This window comes from Rhinopithecus roxellana, chromosome 8 (genome assembly GCF_007565055.1).
Source record: "Rhinopithecus roxellana isolate Shanxi Qingling chromosome 8, ASM756505v1, whole genome shotgun sequence".
In the NCBI taxonomy this organism is placed as follows: Eukaryota; Metazoa; Chordata; class Mammalia; order Primates; family Cercopithecidae; genus Rhinopithecus; species Rhinopithecus roxellana.
This window is the reverse complement of record NC_044556.1, coordinates 12,425,668-12,439,986: the sequence shown is the minus strand read 5'-3', so window position 1 is coordinate 12,439,986 and position 14,319 is coordinate 12,425,668. Positions and strand designations below refer to the sequence as shown.

Here is a 14,319-nt window from a genome sequence, read left to right as displayed (position 1 = left end):
TCACAAGTCAAAGCGAACTGTCCAATTCACAATCACAAGCAAAGACGAACAGCAAAGGGCAAACATTAAAAATTACAATTCATTGGAGACTATACTCTTTAGACAACTTTGCATAATTATAAAATTCTGCCAACTACTTCTTAGAAAATGGAGTAAGGGGCCAGGCGTGGTGGCGCAAGCCTGTAATCCCAGCACTTTGGGAGGCCGAGACGGGCGGATCACAAGGTCAGGAGATCGAGACCATCCTGGTGAACACGGTGAAACCCCGTCTCTACTAAAAATACAAAAAACTGGGCGAGGTGGCGGCACCTGTAGTCCCAGCTACTCGGGAGGCTGAGGCAGGAGAATGGCGTGAACCCGGGAGGCGGAGCTTGCAGTGAGCTGAGATCCGGCCACTGCACTTCAGCCCGGGCGACAGAGCAAGACTCCATCTCAAAAAAAAAAAAAAAAAAAAAAAAAAAAAAAAAAAAAAAAAAAAGAAAATGGAATAAGGGTCCTCTGGCCAAACAATAAAAATACTCCCAGTAAGAAAGGTGGAAAATATAATAGATAAGTGACATCCAATACCTCCCGCACTAGGTCAGTTACAACTTAAGACATTAAATAAAACTTGAACCTACTTGTGTATTAAAAATGCACTTCAAATCATCCCTAAGTCCAAAACACTCTAAGATGAAAGTTTTATTTACTGAATTGTAAGAAAAGAAACTACCTGTTAAAATTCATGTAGAATAGCTAAGAGTATTTGGAGAATTATTTTTCACCTAAATGTTTGCTTGCAAATGAACTACAGACACACTCCTTAAGTGTCCACTTTCAGGATAAGGAACTCATAAAGGCAACACCATATTTACAACTTTGATCAGCTCTCTCTCCTGGTGTGACTTTTCTGAAGCACTGCACATGAATTCATTTGTAAGAGGATGTCCCACATTACACTTATACTGTTTGTCTGTAGTGTGTATTCTCACATGTCGTCTTAAGGATGAGGAACAATTGAATGCTTTCCCACAATGCTTACATTGATAAGGTTTCTCTCCAGTGTGCAGTCTCATATGTATTGGTAAAGATGACGGCCATTTGAAGACCTTCCCACATTCCTTACATTCATAGGGCTTCTCTACAGTGTGCGTTCTCACATGTTGTTGCAAAAGTTCAGGCCAGCTGAAAGCTTTCCCACACTGCTTGCATTCATAGAGTTTCTCTGCGGTATGCCTTCTCATGTGTTTTTGTAAGGATATGTGGCAATAGAAAGCTTTCCCACATAGCTTGCATTCATAGGATTTGTCTTCAGGGTGCATTCTCACATGTTCTCGAAAGCAAGCGGACAAGCTGAAGGCTTTCCCACACTGCTTACATTCATAGGGCTTCTCCCTAGCATGTGTCCTCATATGCTTTCGTAAAGATATGGGCCAATTGAAAGTTTTCCCACATTGCTTGCACTCATAGGGTTTCTCTCCAGTGTGCACTCTCATGTGTCCTCGAAAGGATGAGGGGTGACTGAATGCTTTCCCGCACTGGTTGCATTCATAGGGTTTCTCTCCACCATGAGTCCTTTCATGTCTTCGAAAGGACTGGGGATAAATGAAGGTTTTCCCACACTGTTTGCATTCGTAGGGTTTCTCTCCAGTGTGAATCCTTTCATGTCTTCGAAAGGACTGGAGATAAATGAAGGTTTTCCCACACTGTTTGCATTCGTAGGGTTTCTCTCCAGTGTGTGTTATCATGTGTCTTCGAAAAGTCGAAGAATAACTGAAGGCTTCCCCACATTCTTTACATTTATGTGGCTTCTCTCCAGTGTGTGAAATCATATGTCTTCGAAAAGTTGAGGAATAACTAAAGGCTTCCCCACATTCCTGACATTTATATGGCTTCTCGCCAGTGTGTGTTATTGTGTGTCTTCGAAACGTTGAGGAGTAACTGAAAGCTTTCCCACATTCCTTACACTTATATGGCTTCTCTCCGGTGTGACTTCTGAGATGACTAGTAAGACTTGAGAAGTCAATGAAGGCTTTCCCACATTGTTTACATTCGTAGGTTTTCTCAGCAGTGTGAATCCTTACATGCCGATTGAGGGAGGAAGTACGAGGAAAGGTTTTCCCACATAATTTACACACATAGGGTCTCTCTCCATTGTGGGTTCTCACATGCATTCTTAGGTGTGAACGACAACTGTAGGCCTGCCCACATTCCTGGCACTGATATAGTTTGTGTCCAGTGTGAACTGTGATGGGACTCTTGAGGGATGTGCGGTGATGCATGAAGACTTTTCCGTACGTGTTGCATTCACACTGTTTTACTCCAGGTGGAATTTTCTTGTACAGATTAAGATGTGGAATCTGGCTGAAGGCTTCTCCACATTGATCGTTACTTTCACACAGTCTCTCCAACACATGATTTCTACTAAAAATGAGAAGCATGTTATTGGTTTAATAATGATTTGTTAGTATTTATTAGGAAGTATTGCATTTTAACCATTTTCACTGAAAGCAGAGGTTTTTCACCCTATGTGAATTGTCTGAAAATGAAATAAACTGAATGCCCTGGAAGATGGTCTCACCACTGCCATTATTAAAATGGTGTTTCTTATGTATAGGGTTTCTTTTCTTTTCTTTTCTTTCTTTTTTTTTTTTTTTGAGACAGAGTCTCACTCTGTTACCCAGGCTAGAGTGCAGTGGCACAGTCTCAGCTCACTGCAACCTCTGCCTCCTGGGTTCATGAAATTCTGCCTCAGCCTCCTAAGCAGCTGGGATTATAGGCCTGCAGCACCATGCCCTGCTAACTTTTGTATATTTAGTAGAGACAGGGTTTCACCACATTCGCCAGGCTGGTCTCGAACTCCTGGCCTCAAGTGATCTGCCCACCTCAGTCTCCCAAAGTGCTAGGATTATAGGCGTGAGCTACCATGCCTGGCCCAGGGTTTCTCGATTTCCATCTGAATTATGTTTCTAATGTCACTTGCTGTCTATGTCACATTTAAACAAATATTTTTTGTAAAAATTCTGTGTATTAAATTTGGAGCTAAGCTCGTATGAGTTTTCTGTTGACTTGCTTTTTTAAAGTTTAATGACAGACTAAGATTCTCTCCTGAAATACTGTGTTCCCTTGTGAGTGCAACTCACCTGAGATTTCTCCCCCGCTTTGTGGGCTGATCTTCAATGCTAAGACTGTCCCAAATTTTTCCTAAAACAGAGGCCCAGGAAACATTTCTGGTGAATGCAGCTATTTTAGATTCCTTGGGTATTTTTTCTCCATAAATATCCTGCTGAGAAACTGACCCACTGGCCTTAAATTGAGTTTCATCATCTGAAACCAAAAAGTCAACAAATCATAAGAAGGCACCTGTCAGCTGAAAATTACACTGAGGAGTTTAGCTATCTCAGGACTTCATCAAACACAAAATGGTCAAAATGGTAAGCAACTCAATAAACATAGTATTGGTAAGCAAAAAAAATTATTTAAAAAAAATAATCACAGCCAGATGCGGTGGCTTACACCTGTAATCCCAGCACTTTGGGAGGCCAAGGCGGGTAGATCACGAGGTCAGGAGTTCAAGACCAGCCTGGCTGACATGGTGAAACCCCGTCGCTACTAAAAATACAAAAATTGGCTGGGCATGGTGGCGCTCGCCTGTAATCCCAGCTACTTGGGTGGCTGAGGCAGATAACTGCTTGAACCCGGGAGGCAGAGGTTGCAGTGAGTCGAGATTGCACCACTGCACTCCAGCCTGGGCGACAGAGCCAGACTCCATCTCAACAACAACAACAAACAAAAAAATCAAATTTTCACTGGCTTGCAAAAACAAACTTCACTAGGCCTCTCAAAGCTATATCCATAATGACGACATGAAGGGAGCTTTCCTTACAAAAAGAAAGCTGAAATACCGATTCTCATTCTCATGGAAAACCATTACATTCTAGCTCTATGACAGCTGTGACTATGTCTGTCTTATTTACCAGTGTATTCCCTTTCCACATTCCAAGCCCTGGAACAGGTCTGATGTGTAAGCAATACTAGTTCTCTAAGTAACTACGTGAAGGAAGGAATGATGTCATCCTTACCTACTGAGGCCAGGTTCTGAAAGGTCTCCAGCATCACATCTCTGTACAGGTCCCTCTGAGCAGAATCCAGCAAAGCCCATTCCTCCAGGGTGAAGTCCACAGCCACATCCTCAAAGACCACCGAGTCCTAAAACATTCAACATATTTATGGGAGGATGGTTGAGACCACGAGCCCAGGAGCATTGTACTTATATCGTATGCAGTTCAAAAAAGATTCTGTGGTCCCCGACATCTACCCTGTGACTCAGCTGTCACCCCTCTTCCTTCTGTCTACTCTATACTCACTTCCTCATAGATTTCACAGGACCATTAACACACTGAATTTATCTCTATACTTTTACTGTGACCAACTGAAGACATTACTCTCTATCAGAAGGATTCAGACCACATTGGAGATATCAAACAAATGCTGTACAAATAAAACAAATACTTGTATTTTAAGACCATCAGTCCCTTGTCACCCAAACTGTTTCAGCTCCTCCTCTGCTGCACACATCATCATTCTGCACCACACAAAGCACAGGGTCAAAACTGAATGAAGTTTTATGGGACAAAAACACGGAAGGACTGGGAACATTCTCTTGTTTCCTTCACCAAACATCAGGCCAAGGGTCCTGACAGGACCCAAGTGGCAACAAAGGCCAGGTAGCCATAGTGTCTTAAAGAACTCCAGGTTCAACTGGCTGAATGAAAACATGCTTTTGAGAAGTATTCATTTTAACTTGGAAACTAGAAGTTATTGAGAAATTAGACCTTAGGAAAGACGAAAAAGACATGAGAACGAGGACCTCCACACGTTCCCTATACTTGGGGCCTCAGTGACGGAAGCCCAACAATTAATTCTGGGTTCTGTCTCTCTCGCATGCTCTCTCTCACACACACAGGCACACTCAATGAGTATGCACAGAGTGAGGTGTACACAACGTCAAAGCAGTTCTTTTCACCAGAGCCAAAAAAAGTATTCTTGGGCTGGGTGTGATGGCTCATGCCTGTAATCCTAGTACTTTGGGAGGCCAAGGTGGGCAGATCATTTGAGGTCAGGAGTTCCAAACCAGCCTGGCCAACATGGTGAAACCCCATCTCTACTAAAAATTAAAAAAAAAAAATTAGCGGCCGGGCGCGGTGGCTCAAGCCTGTAATCCCAGCACTTTGGGAGGCCGAGACGGGCGGATCACAAGGTCAGGAGATTGAGACCATCCTGGCTAACACGGTGAAACCCCGTCTCTACTAAAAATACAAAAACTAGCCAGGCGAGGGGGCGGCGCCTGTAGTCCCAGCTACTTGGGAGGCTGAGGCAGGAGAATGGCGTGAACCCGGGAGGCGGAGCTTGCAGCGAGCTGAGATCTGGCCACTGCACTCCAGTCCGGGCGACAGAGCGAGACTCCACCTCAAAAAAAAAAAAAAAAAAAAAAAAAAAAAAAAATTAGCAGGGCATGGTGGTGCATGCCTGTAGTCTCAGCTACTTGGGAGGCTGAGGCACGAGAACTGCTTGAACCTGGGAGGCAGAGGTTGCAGTGCGCTGAGGATCATGCCACTGCACTCCAGCCTAGGTGATAGAGCAGGACTCAGTCTCAGAAAAAAAAAAAAAAGTATTCTTGCTAACCTTAAGGATAAGGTTAAGAGTTCCACTTTGCAAAGGAGTTAACTGAAGTCCAAACTATTTGATTACAAATTTTCCATGGTTATAAAAGATATAAAGGACTCAATAGTGCCTTCCTAGAAAATTCTGTGTCTCCAAAATTCCAGGAGGAAAAAAAAATAAAAAGAAAAATAAAAAATTCCAGGAGGAAGCGATTCCTCACATATCACTCTAGAGGCTGCATTCTCAATTTCTCATTTCCATATTGCATATTGGGCACAGGTGCATGGAAACCCCAAGATGCCCAGTTCCTTCAAACCTGCTTTCTGAGAAAGATCAACTCGTTACTTACCATCTATCAGCAGGAGACAAAAGACTGTCATGCAGCAATTCTGATGCTAGAACATCCCTATTCACAGAGCAGCAGAGTGCCTATGGGACCCTCGTACTGGCACGGATAATGTGAGCTACCTGGGTCAGCCTTAATTGCTCGCAGTACAGTGTATTTGCAGTGTATTTTAATAATAAAGTTCCCATCATGCAGAAAGAAGCTGACATTGCGGGCCTTAGACTTTAAGAAGGCTTTCCGGCAACGGTGCCCTTAGCTGGTGTCTGGGAACCTGGGTTTTGGGAAGGTTCGCACCACCCTAATTCAGATTACTCATAATGCAAACACCACTGTTAATGCTGGACAACTGCTTTCCTTCTGGAAATGGAATCTGTGTACACACCAGGCAGGGGATGCTTATGTGATGAGCCAGCAATTAAAATCCTGGACACTGGCCAGACACAGTGGCTCCCACTTGTCACCCCAGCACTTTGGGAGGCTGAGGCAGGGATCACTTGAGGTCAGGAGTTTGAGACCAGCCTGGCCAACATGGTGAAACCCCGTCTCTACTAAAAATACAAAATTAGCCAGGCGTGGTGGCGCGTGCCTTGAGGCATGAGAACAGCTCAAACCAGGGAGGTGGAGGTTGCAGTGAGCCAAGATTGTGCCACTGCACTCCAGCCTGGGCAACCGAGTAAGACTTCATCTAAAAAAACTCCTGGGCACCGAGTCTCCAATGAGCTTCTTTGGTGGACATTTCACAGGTGTTGTCACAACTCATTGCTGGGGGAATGAGGTGCATTCTGCATCCACTGGGAAAGGACTCTGAAAGCTTCATCGGGTTTCTTCTGCACTTCTCCCCATGTGCCTTTTCCCAATGCTGCTTTTGCTGTGTGTCCTTCTGTTGTATCAAATCATAGTCATCAGTATGACTGTATGTGGAGCCCTGTGAATCCTGCTAGCAGGGTGCGGGGTGGTCCTGGGGACGCTGACACCGTTGGCATCGGAGGTGGGATTGGCTAGAATGAGCCTGACTCACTGAAATATGGCAAAAGCACTGTTTGGGAAAAGGACGGATGAAGGCGTAAGGGATGGTGAGCCTCTGGTGCCTGCGTGGCGTGTGGAGCCTATTCATGGTATGAGACAGCAGCTGAGCTGTCTGCTCTGAGAGTTAACGGTTGACGGAGGCAGAAATGACAGACCCAGCTCCAGCAGGGTGGGCCTGCTGGATGTCCTGGCTGCTTTTGGCCATGCAGGCTGTGAGACAAGAAAACAAAGAACAGCCTTTGGTTTTTGTTCTCTCCTCCGGATAGGAGAAAGGGCCCCCATGTTCTGAAAGCTAAGCTTTGGGCGAGGAAAATGGTAAAAGTTCGTGTTGCACTGGGAGGGAAAGAAAGTTAAGTCAATTCCCAAGGCTGGAACGCAATTTTAGGTAAACTCTGGGGAAGCAGGGGACAGTCTAGGCTTTTTTTTTTTTTTTTTTCCTGAGACGGAGTTTTGCTCTGTTGCCCAGGCTGGAGTGCAGTGGCGCGATCTCGGCTCACTGCAAGCTCCACCTCCCGGGTTTACGCCATTCTCCTGCCTCAGCTTCCCGAGCGGCTGGGACTACAGGTGCCCGCCATCATGCCCGGCTAATGTTTTGTATTTTTAGTAGAGATGGGGTTTCACTGTGTTGTTAGCCAGGATGGTCTCGATCTCCTGACCTCGTGATCCGCCCGCCTCAGCCTCCCAAAGTGCTGGGATTACAGGCGTGAGCCACCGTGCCCGGCCACTCCAGGCTTTTTTAAAAACCTGCTGCTGGTTAAAAAAAGGCTGGAGTGTTCCCTGCTTCCCCCTGGTTTACCTCCTGACCAGCCACGGTCTTCCCTGCTAGCACAATGCTATCCCTGTAAATGCTGAACTGCCAGCGGTTTGTTGTGAAGTGGTCCCCAGAAAGATATGTCCATGTCCTAATTCCTGGTAGCTGTGAGGATAACCTTATCTGTAAACAGGGCCCTTACAGATATAATCAATTAAAATGACACCATTGGCCGGGCGCGGTGGCTCAAGCCTGTAATTCCAGCACTTTGGGAGGCTGAGATGGGTGAATCACGAGGTCAGGAGATCGAGACCATCCTGGGTAACACGGTGAAACCCCCATCTCTACTAAAAAAAACACACAAAAAACTAGCCGGGCGAGGGGGCGGGCACCTGTAGTCCCAGATACTCAGAAGGCTGAGGCAGGAGAATGGCGTAAACCTGGGAGGCGGAGCTTGCAGTGAGCCGAGATCGCGCCATAGCACTCTAGCCTGGGCGACAGAGCGAGACTCTGTCTCAAAAAAAAAAAAAAAAAAAATGACACCATCTAATCCAATGGGCCCTGGTGTCTTTCTAAGAGGAAAATGCCACATGAAAACAGAAACACACACGGAAGGTGGCCATGTGAAGATGGAGGGAGAGACTGGAATTATGGTGCCACAAGCAAAGGAACACCTGGGGCTACCAGAAGCTCCAAGAGACAAGGACTACTACTGCATCGGCGTGTGATAAAAATGAGAGAAAATGGCAAAAAAAAAAAAAAGTCTTTGTCATTTTAAAAACAATACAGGGATCATCTCAATCAGTTTTGTTTGTTTTTTTAAGTGACAGACACAACGTTCTTGCTTTTTGCCCCTAGTGCATGGACTGGAATTTAAACTCTTAAGTATTAGAAATAAGATCAGGTCTCCACAACTGATTTTTTTTTTTTTTTTTTTTTTTTTGAGACGTAGTCTCGCTCTGTCTCCCAGGCTGGAGTGCAGTGGCACAATTTCGGCTCACTGCAGGCTCCGCTTCCCGGGTTCACGCCATTCTCCTGCCTCAGCCTCCCGAGTAGCTGGGACTACAGGCGCCCACCACCATGCCTGGCTAATTTTTTGTATTTTTTAGTAGCGACGGGGTTTCACCGTGTTACCCAGGCTGGTCTGCATCTCCTGACCTCGTGATCCGCCCGTCTCAGCCTCCCAAAGTGCTGGGATTACAGGCGTGAGCCACTTTTCTAAGTTTTTTAGTAGAGACGGGGGTTTCACCATGTTAGCCAGGATGGTCTCGATCTCCTGACCTCGTGATCCGCCCGCCTCGTCCTCCCAAAGTGTTGGGATTACAGGCGTGAGCCACTTTTCTACGTTTTTTAGTAGAGACGGGGGTTTCACCATGTTAGCCAGGATGGTCGCGATCTCCTGACCTCGTGATCCGCCCGCCTCATCCTCCCAAAGTGCTGGGATTACAGGCGTGAGCCACTTTTCTATGTTTTTTAGTAGAGACGGGGGTTTCACCATGTTAGCCAGGATGGTCTCGATCTCCTGACCTCGTGATCCACCCGCCTCGTCCTCCCAAAGTGCTGGGATCACAGGCGTGAGCCACCGCGTCTGGTCCACAACTGATTTTTCCTATTGGAGGTTCAGGGAAAAGGGAAACGAAGAGAGAGGCAATCTCTAAGTGGGGATGTACTTTTGGAACCTTAAGTAGTAGTTTTTAGTTTGTTAATGTGCTTTTAGGAAAACCTATTTCTGACTACCTTAAGAGTTGATGGTTTTCAAGCCAGATGTGCATATTTTTAACTGAATCAATTTGGACTTTAAGACTCAGGAGACCAAAAGGGCTTAGGAAACTCTTGCAACTTGATCTTGGAACACCGCTGTCCAACCCAGCAATACCTAAGCTTTACTGCGGCAGAAGAAAAGCCTTCAGTGTTTTATAGAATTTTGACCTCAGATCCCCATGGCCTGGACTTGACTCTAAGCTAAAACCTAACACTGCCCACTGCTAATTCATCCTCACTATGTCCGCTGCTCCCTCGGCCTTCACTATGCTGACCTGACAGCAGGGCTAGACTCAATGAACACACCTCTAATTCAGAACACACTGCAGAGCTAGACACTCCCGGGTAAGGCAGTGAACTACGAGAAACATCGGGGTGTGGGCTGGTCTGCCTGGCTCACTCGCAGCTGCCCACAGTGAAGGACTCGCTTGACCCTGGATGGCACTGTCTGAATCAAGCTGCTCTTTTCGGAGCTGTGACCGAAGCGTTCCCTCTTCCTGAAGGAAATGTCGCACGCGGCTGTGAGTGCCCTGGATTCAGGTTGGCTGCTAAGCCTCCGATCACACACAACAGTCCTGAGACAGCAGCAAGTGGCCCCAGTTCCCGAACTTTCCACAAAGGACACCTCTGGGTGTCGTGCATACTGGAGAGGTGAATGAACTGGTATCACAGACACGCAAAACTGCTTGAAAATGATGCCTCGGGCAGAGCCTCTGAAACTGAGGACTAAACTGAGTGATTCTGTTTACACTGAGAACCCTAGGACAGGAGGCCCACAGTGGGAGGTCACGCTGGGGGCCCTGCTAACCCGACTGCCTGACCGGTGTTAAGTCCTGCTTGGGGTGTCCCAACCACTGCAAACAATGGGCTTCCCAGGGGACTGACCCCTGTCCGCTTGGGGGTGCACTTACTTTGTACTTACCCTGGCACTCAGGGCACTGCCTTGCCCCTGGAGGGCACTCAGGTCGAAGCTTGACTCACTGGCCAGAGCTGTGCTGTGCAGGACCTGGTGCCTCTCTCCAGTAAAAAATAGCAATGGGGGCGGGAAGAGAGTCATACAGAAACTTCATAAGCCACCTGGCTTTCTAAGACCTTTGTGGTCCAAACATACGAACAAAAGCTCAGCACCACTAATCATCAGAGAAATGCAAATAAAAAGCACAATAAGATACCATCTCACACCAGTCAGAAGGGCCGTTATTAAAAAGTTAAAAAATAACAGATGTTGGCAAGGCTGTTAAAGGGAATACTTGTATGTAGTTGGTGGGAATGTAAATTAGTACAACCTCTATGAAAAACAGTGTGGACTAGGTCAGGAGATCGAGACCATCCTGGCTAACACGGTGAAACCCGTCTCTACTAAAGAATACAAAAAACTAGCCGGGCGACGAGGCGGGCGCCTGTAGTCCCAGCTACTCGGGAGGCGGAGGCAGGAGAATGGCGTAAACCTGGGAGGCGGAGCTTGCAGTGAGCTGAGATCCGGCCACCGCACTCCAGCCTGGGCGACAGAGCCAGACTCCGTCTCAAAAAAAAAAAAAAAAAAAAAAAAAAAGAAAAACAGTGTGGAGATTTCTCAAAGAACTAAAAACAGTCCAGCAGTCCCACTACTGGGCGTCTACCCAAAGGAAAAGAAATCATTCCACCAAGAAACACATCATTTGTGTGTTCACTGCAGCAGTTTCACAGTAGCAAAGGTATGGAGTCAACCTAGGTGACCACAGACAGCAGACTGAAGCAAATGTGGTCCAGGTACACCATGGAATACGACACAGCCACAAAAAAAGAATGAAATCACGACCTTTGCAGCAACATGGATGCAGCTGGAGGCCATTATCCTCAGCAAACTGATGCAGAAACAGAAAACCAAATATGGCATGTTCGTTCTTGTAAGTGGGAAGTCAAACTTGGGTACACATGGACATAAAACTGGAAACAACAGACGCTGGGGATTCCAAATGGAGGGACAAGGGGGAAAGGGCTGACAAACTTCCTCATGGCTACGATGTCCACTATCTGGGTGACAAGCTCAATGGAAGCCCAAACCTCAGCATCATACAATATTCCCTTGTAACCTGCACATGTGCCCCATGAATCTGAAATAAAAATGGAAATTAAGAAAGTAATAATTCTGGCCGGGCGCGGTGGCTCACGCCTGGAATCCCAGCACTTTGGGAGGCCGAGGCGGGCGATCACGAGGTCAGCAGATCGAGACCATCCTGGCTAACACAGTGAAACCCCGTCTCTACTAAAAATACAAAAAATTAGCTGGGCGTGGTGGCGGGCGCCTGTAGTCCCAGCTACTCGGGAGGCTGAGGCAGGAGAATGGCCTGAACCTGGGAGGCGGAGCTTGCAGTGAGCTGAGATCCGGCCACTGCACTCCAGCCTGGGCGACAGAGCGAGACTCTGTCTCAAAAAAAAAAAAAGAAAGAAAAATCTCTTGTATTCTACCTATTTCAGGAACACAAAAAATGTATTATAGAATTAAGGAAAGAGTGCTGCAGTATTGGAAGCAGAACAGAATCATCCACTGTCAAAAATTCTCTACCATGTCAAGGAGAATAACTGACATTTTCGTAAATTTTTATAATTTATCTGCAACATGTTTCATGGCAATGTATTCATTTTTCTGCACCTATGGTGAAAAGGAGACTTTCTCTATTTCTCTGAGATTCTTCTCCCCAGTAACATTTTGAAGTCTAGGCCCTGGAATCCTATTTGTTGTCATTCAAAAGAAAAGAACAAGGCTGGTTGAGGGGGGAGAATCACCTGAGCTCAGGAGTTCGAGACCAGCCTGGGCAACAAAGTGAGCCCCCATCCCTAAAAACAAAAAAATACAAAAACTTAGGCAGGCATGGTGGTACACACCTGGAGTCCCTGTGTTCAGGAGGCTGACGCAGGAAGACTGCTTGAGCCCAGGAGGTGGAGGCTGCAGTGACCTGTGATCGCAACACTGCACTCCAGCATGGGCAACAGAGCTCTCAAAAAAAAAAATAGTAATAAAAGAAAAAAGAAAGTAACAGATCTGAGAAACTTACTACACACACTTCAGGGAATGTTTAACAAATGGAATGTAAGACGAACATTTTAATTTTTTTCCTGAAACTCACCCGTTGGAATTATTATTATTTTTTGAGACGGAGTCTTGCTCTGCCGCCCAGGCTGCAGTGCAATGGAGCGTTTCTGGCTCACTGCAAGCTCTGCCTCCAGAATGGGTTCACGCCATTCTCCTGCCCTAGCCTCCCGAGTAGCTGGGACTACAGGCGCCCGCCACCACGCCCAGTTTATTTTTGTATTTCTAGTAGAGATGGGGTTTCTCCATGTTGGCCAGGCTGGTCCCCAACTCCTCATCTCAACTAATCTGCTCACCTCGGCCTCCCAAAGTGCTGGGATTACAGGCGTGAGTCACCGCGCCCGGCCTGGAAATATTTTATCTTCCAACTTCTATTAATTAAATGTACGTTTCACTTACTAAAAACTGAGACTCGAAAAAGTGAAAATCTTTTCACAGCGACAAACCCAGGGAGGGGTCAAGTCTGGCCAGGCTACCACGAGGGACGCCCTTCCACCCCCAATTCAGGTGTTCCCTCAGCAAGGAATCCCATTACTCAAAACTGACCTGAGAAACTTCCTGAAATCCACAGTTTCCAGGGAACCGTGAAAGAATATATTTCCGTGGTTTTAGCCCCCTCATCTGCAGTCAGTTGCTACAGCAGTCCCAGGACACTAATGCACCAGCCTCCCGGGCGTCCCCGCTGTGGGTCTGCGTGCGTTTGCTTTTGGGGTCCTCGCTCTCCCTTGTTTCTCTAGTCTCTTCAGTTACTCTTAATTCCTTGTGTATGAGAACCCAGGGACCAGGAACCCTTGTTTTTTTCCCCCTTACCTACCCCAGGCATCTTGGGGTCAGAGGAGACAAGAAGTCCCCAAGAAGGAAAACCGGAACTCAGGGGAGGAAACCTCGCGCGCCCCAGGCCCCAGGGGCTGCCTTTGCAGGTTGGGGCTCCAGAGACGCCCCCAGCCCGCCCCCGGCGGCTCCGCTGAGGTCCCCACCGCTCCTGGGCTGTCCCGGGAGGAGCCCGGGGTCCCCCAGAGACCGCAGCTGGGGGTGCGGGGTCTCCCAGGAGCTGAGCCGCGGGGGCGCGGGCGGAGGCGGCACCGACCAGGGACCCGCACCCCAGGAGGCCCCGCGGAGTAGGAGGCCCCGCCGCGTAGGCCCCAGGGCGGGTCCCGGGGAAGCTAAGGACCGCACCGCGGGGTCTCGGGCGACTCTGCCTCCCGCGACCCGGGCGTCCCAAAGCCGCAGCCAAAAGCTCAGAGGCGCCGCGGCCCCGGGCGGGGCGTGGGGGTCGGGAGCGCAGGAACGCGGGAGCCCCGGGACGACGGGGAGGGTGTCGGGCTCTGGGCGCCGCTCCCCGCTCTCCGCTCTGCAGCCTCGGGGCCAGAGGCGGGCAGGGACCCGGAGCTTGGAGCGCTCTAGCCGCGGCCTCAGCGCGGGAGGCGGGGCCAGGCGGGACCGCCGGGGCCCAGGCGCTTGTCCTGCGCCGCCCTCGCCGGGGACGCCCCGCACGTCCCTCAGCTCCCCCTAGCCGCGGTCTCCGGCGGTCGCCGCTTCCTGCCGCTCCGCACCGGGATAGTCTCCCGCGCCGCACTCACCATGTCCCGGGGCGATTTCTCCGCTACCGGCGCAGGTGAGCAAGACAGGAACAGGGACTCCTGGGACCGCTAGGAGCAGGCGGGACACTGAAGGCTAGGAGGCCGGAGACGTCCCGTCCCAGGGGACTGATTGGACAGAGCT

At 48.3% G+C, this 14,319-nt stretch overlaps 1 protein-coding gene across 6 annotated transcripts; it reads right to left on the bottom strand.

Moving 5' to 3' along the window:
* Nucleotides 1-496: 496 nt before the first annotated feature.
* Nucleotides 497-14,319, bottom strand: ZNF555 (zinc finger protein 555). Of its 6 annotated transcripts, none has more exons than XM_010367315.2 (4): nt 14,178-14,312; nt 4,062-4,188; nt 3,123-3,306; nt 497-2,400 (listed from the first exon to the last, which is right to left on the bottom strand). In XM_010367315.2, the coding sequence occupies exons 1-4, from the start codon at nt 14,178-14,180 to the stop codon at nt 831-833; spliced, it is 1,884 nt and encodes a 627-aa protein (XP_010365617.1). In that variant the 5' UTR covers nt 14,181-14,312; the 3' UTR covers nt 497-830. The 6 variants fall into 6 exon arrangements, with proteins under 6 accessions (XP_010365617.1, XP_010365618.1, XP_030793104.1 ...); XM_010367316.2 differs by having other exon boundaries at nt 497-2,403; nt 3,123-3,183; nt 14,178-14,282; XM_030937244.1 differs by having other exon boundaries at nt 3,123-3,183; nt 14,178-14,282.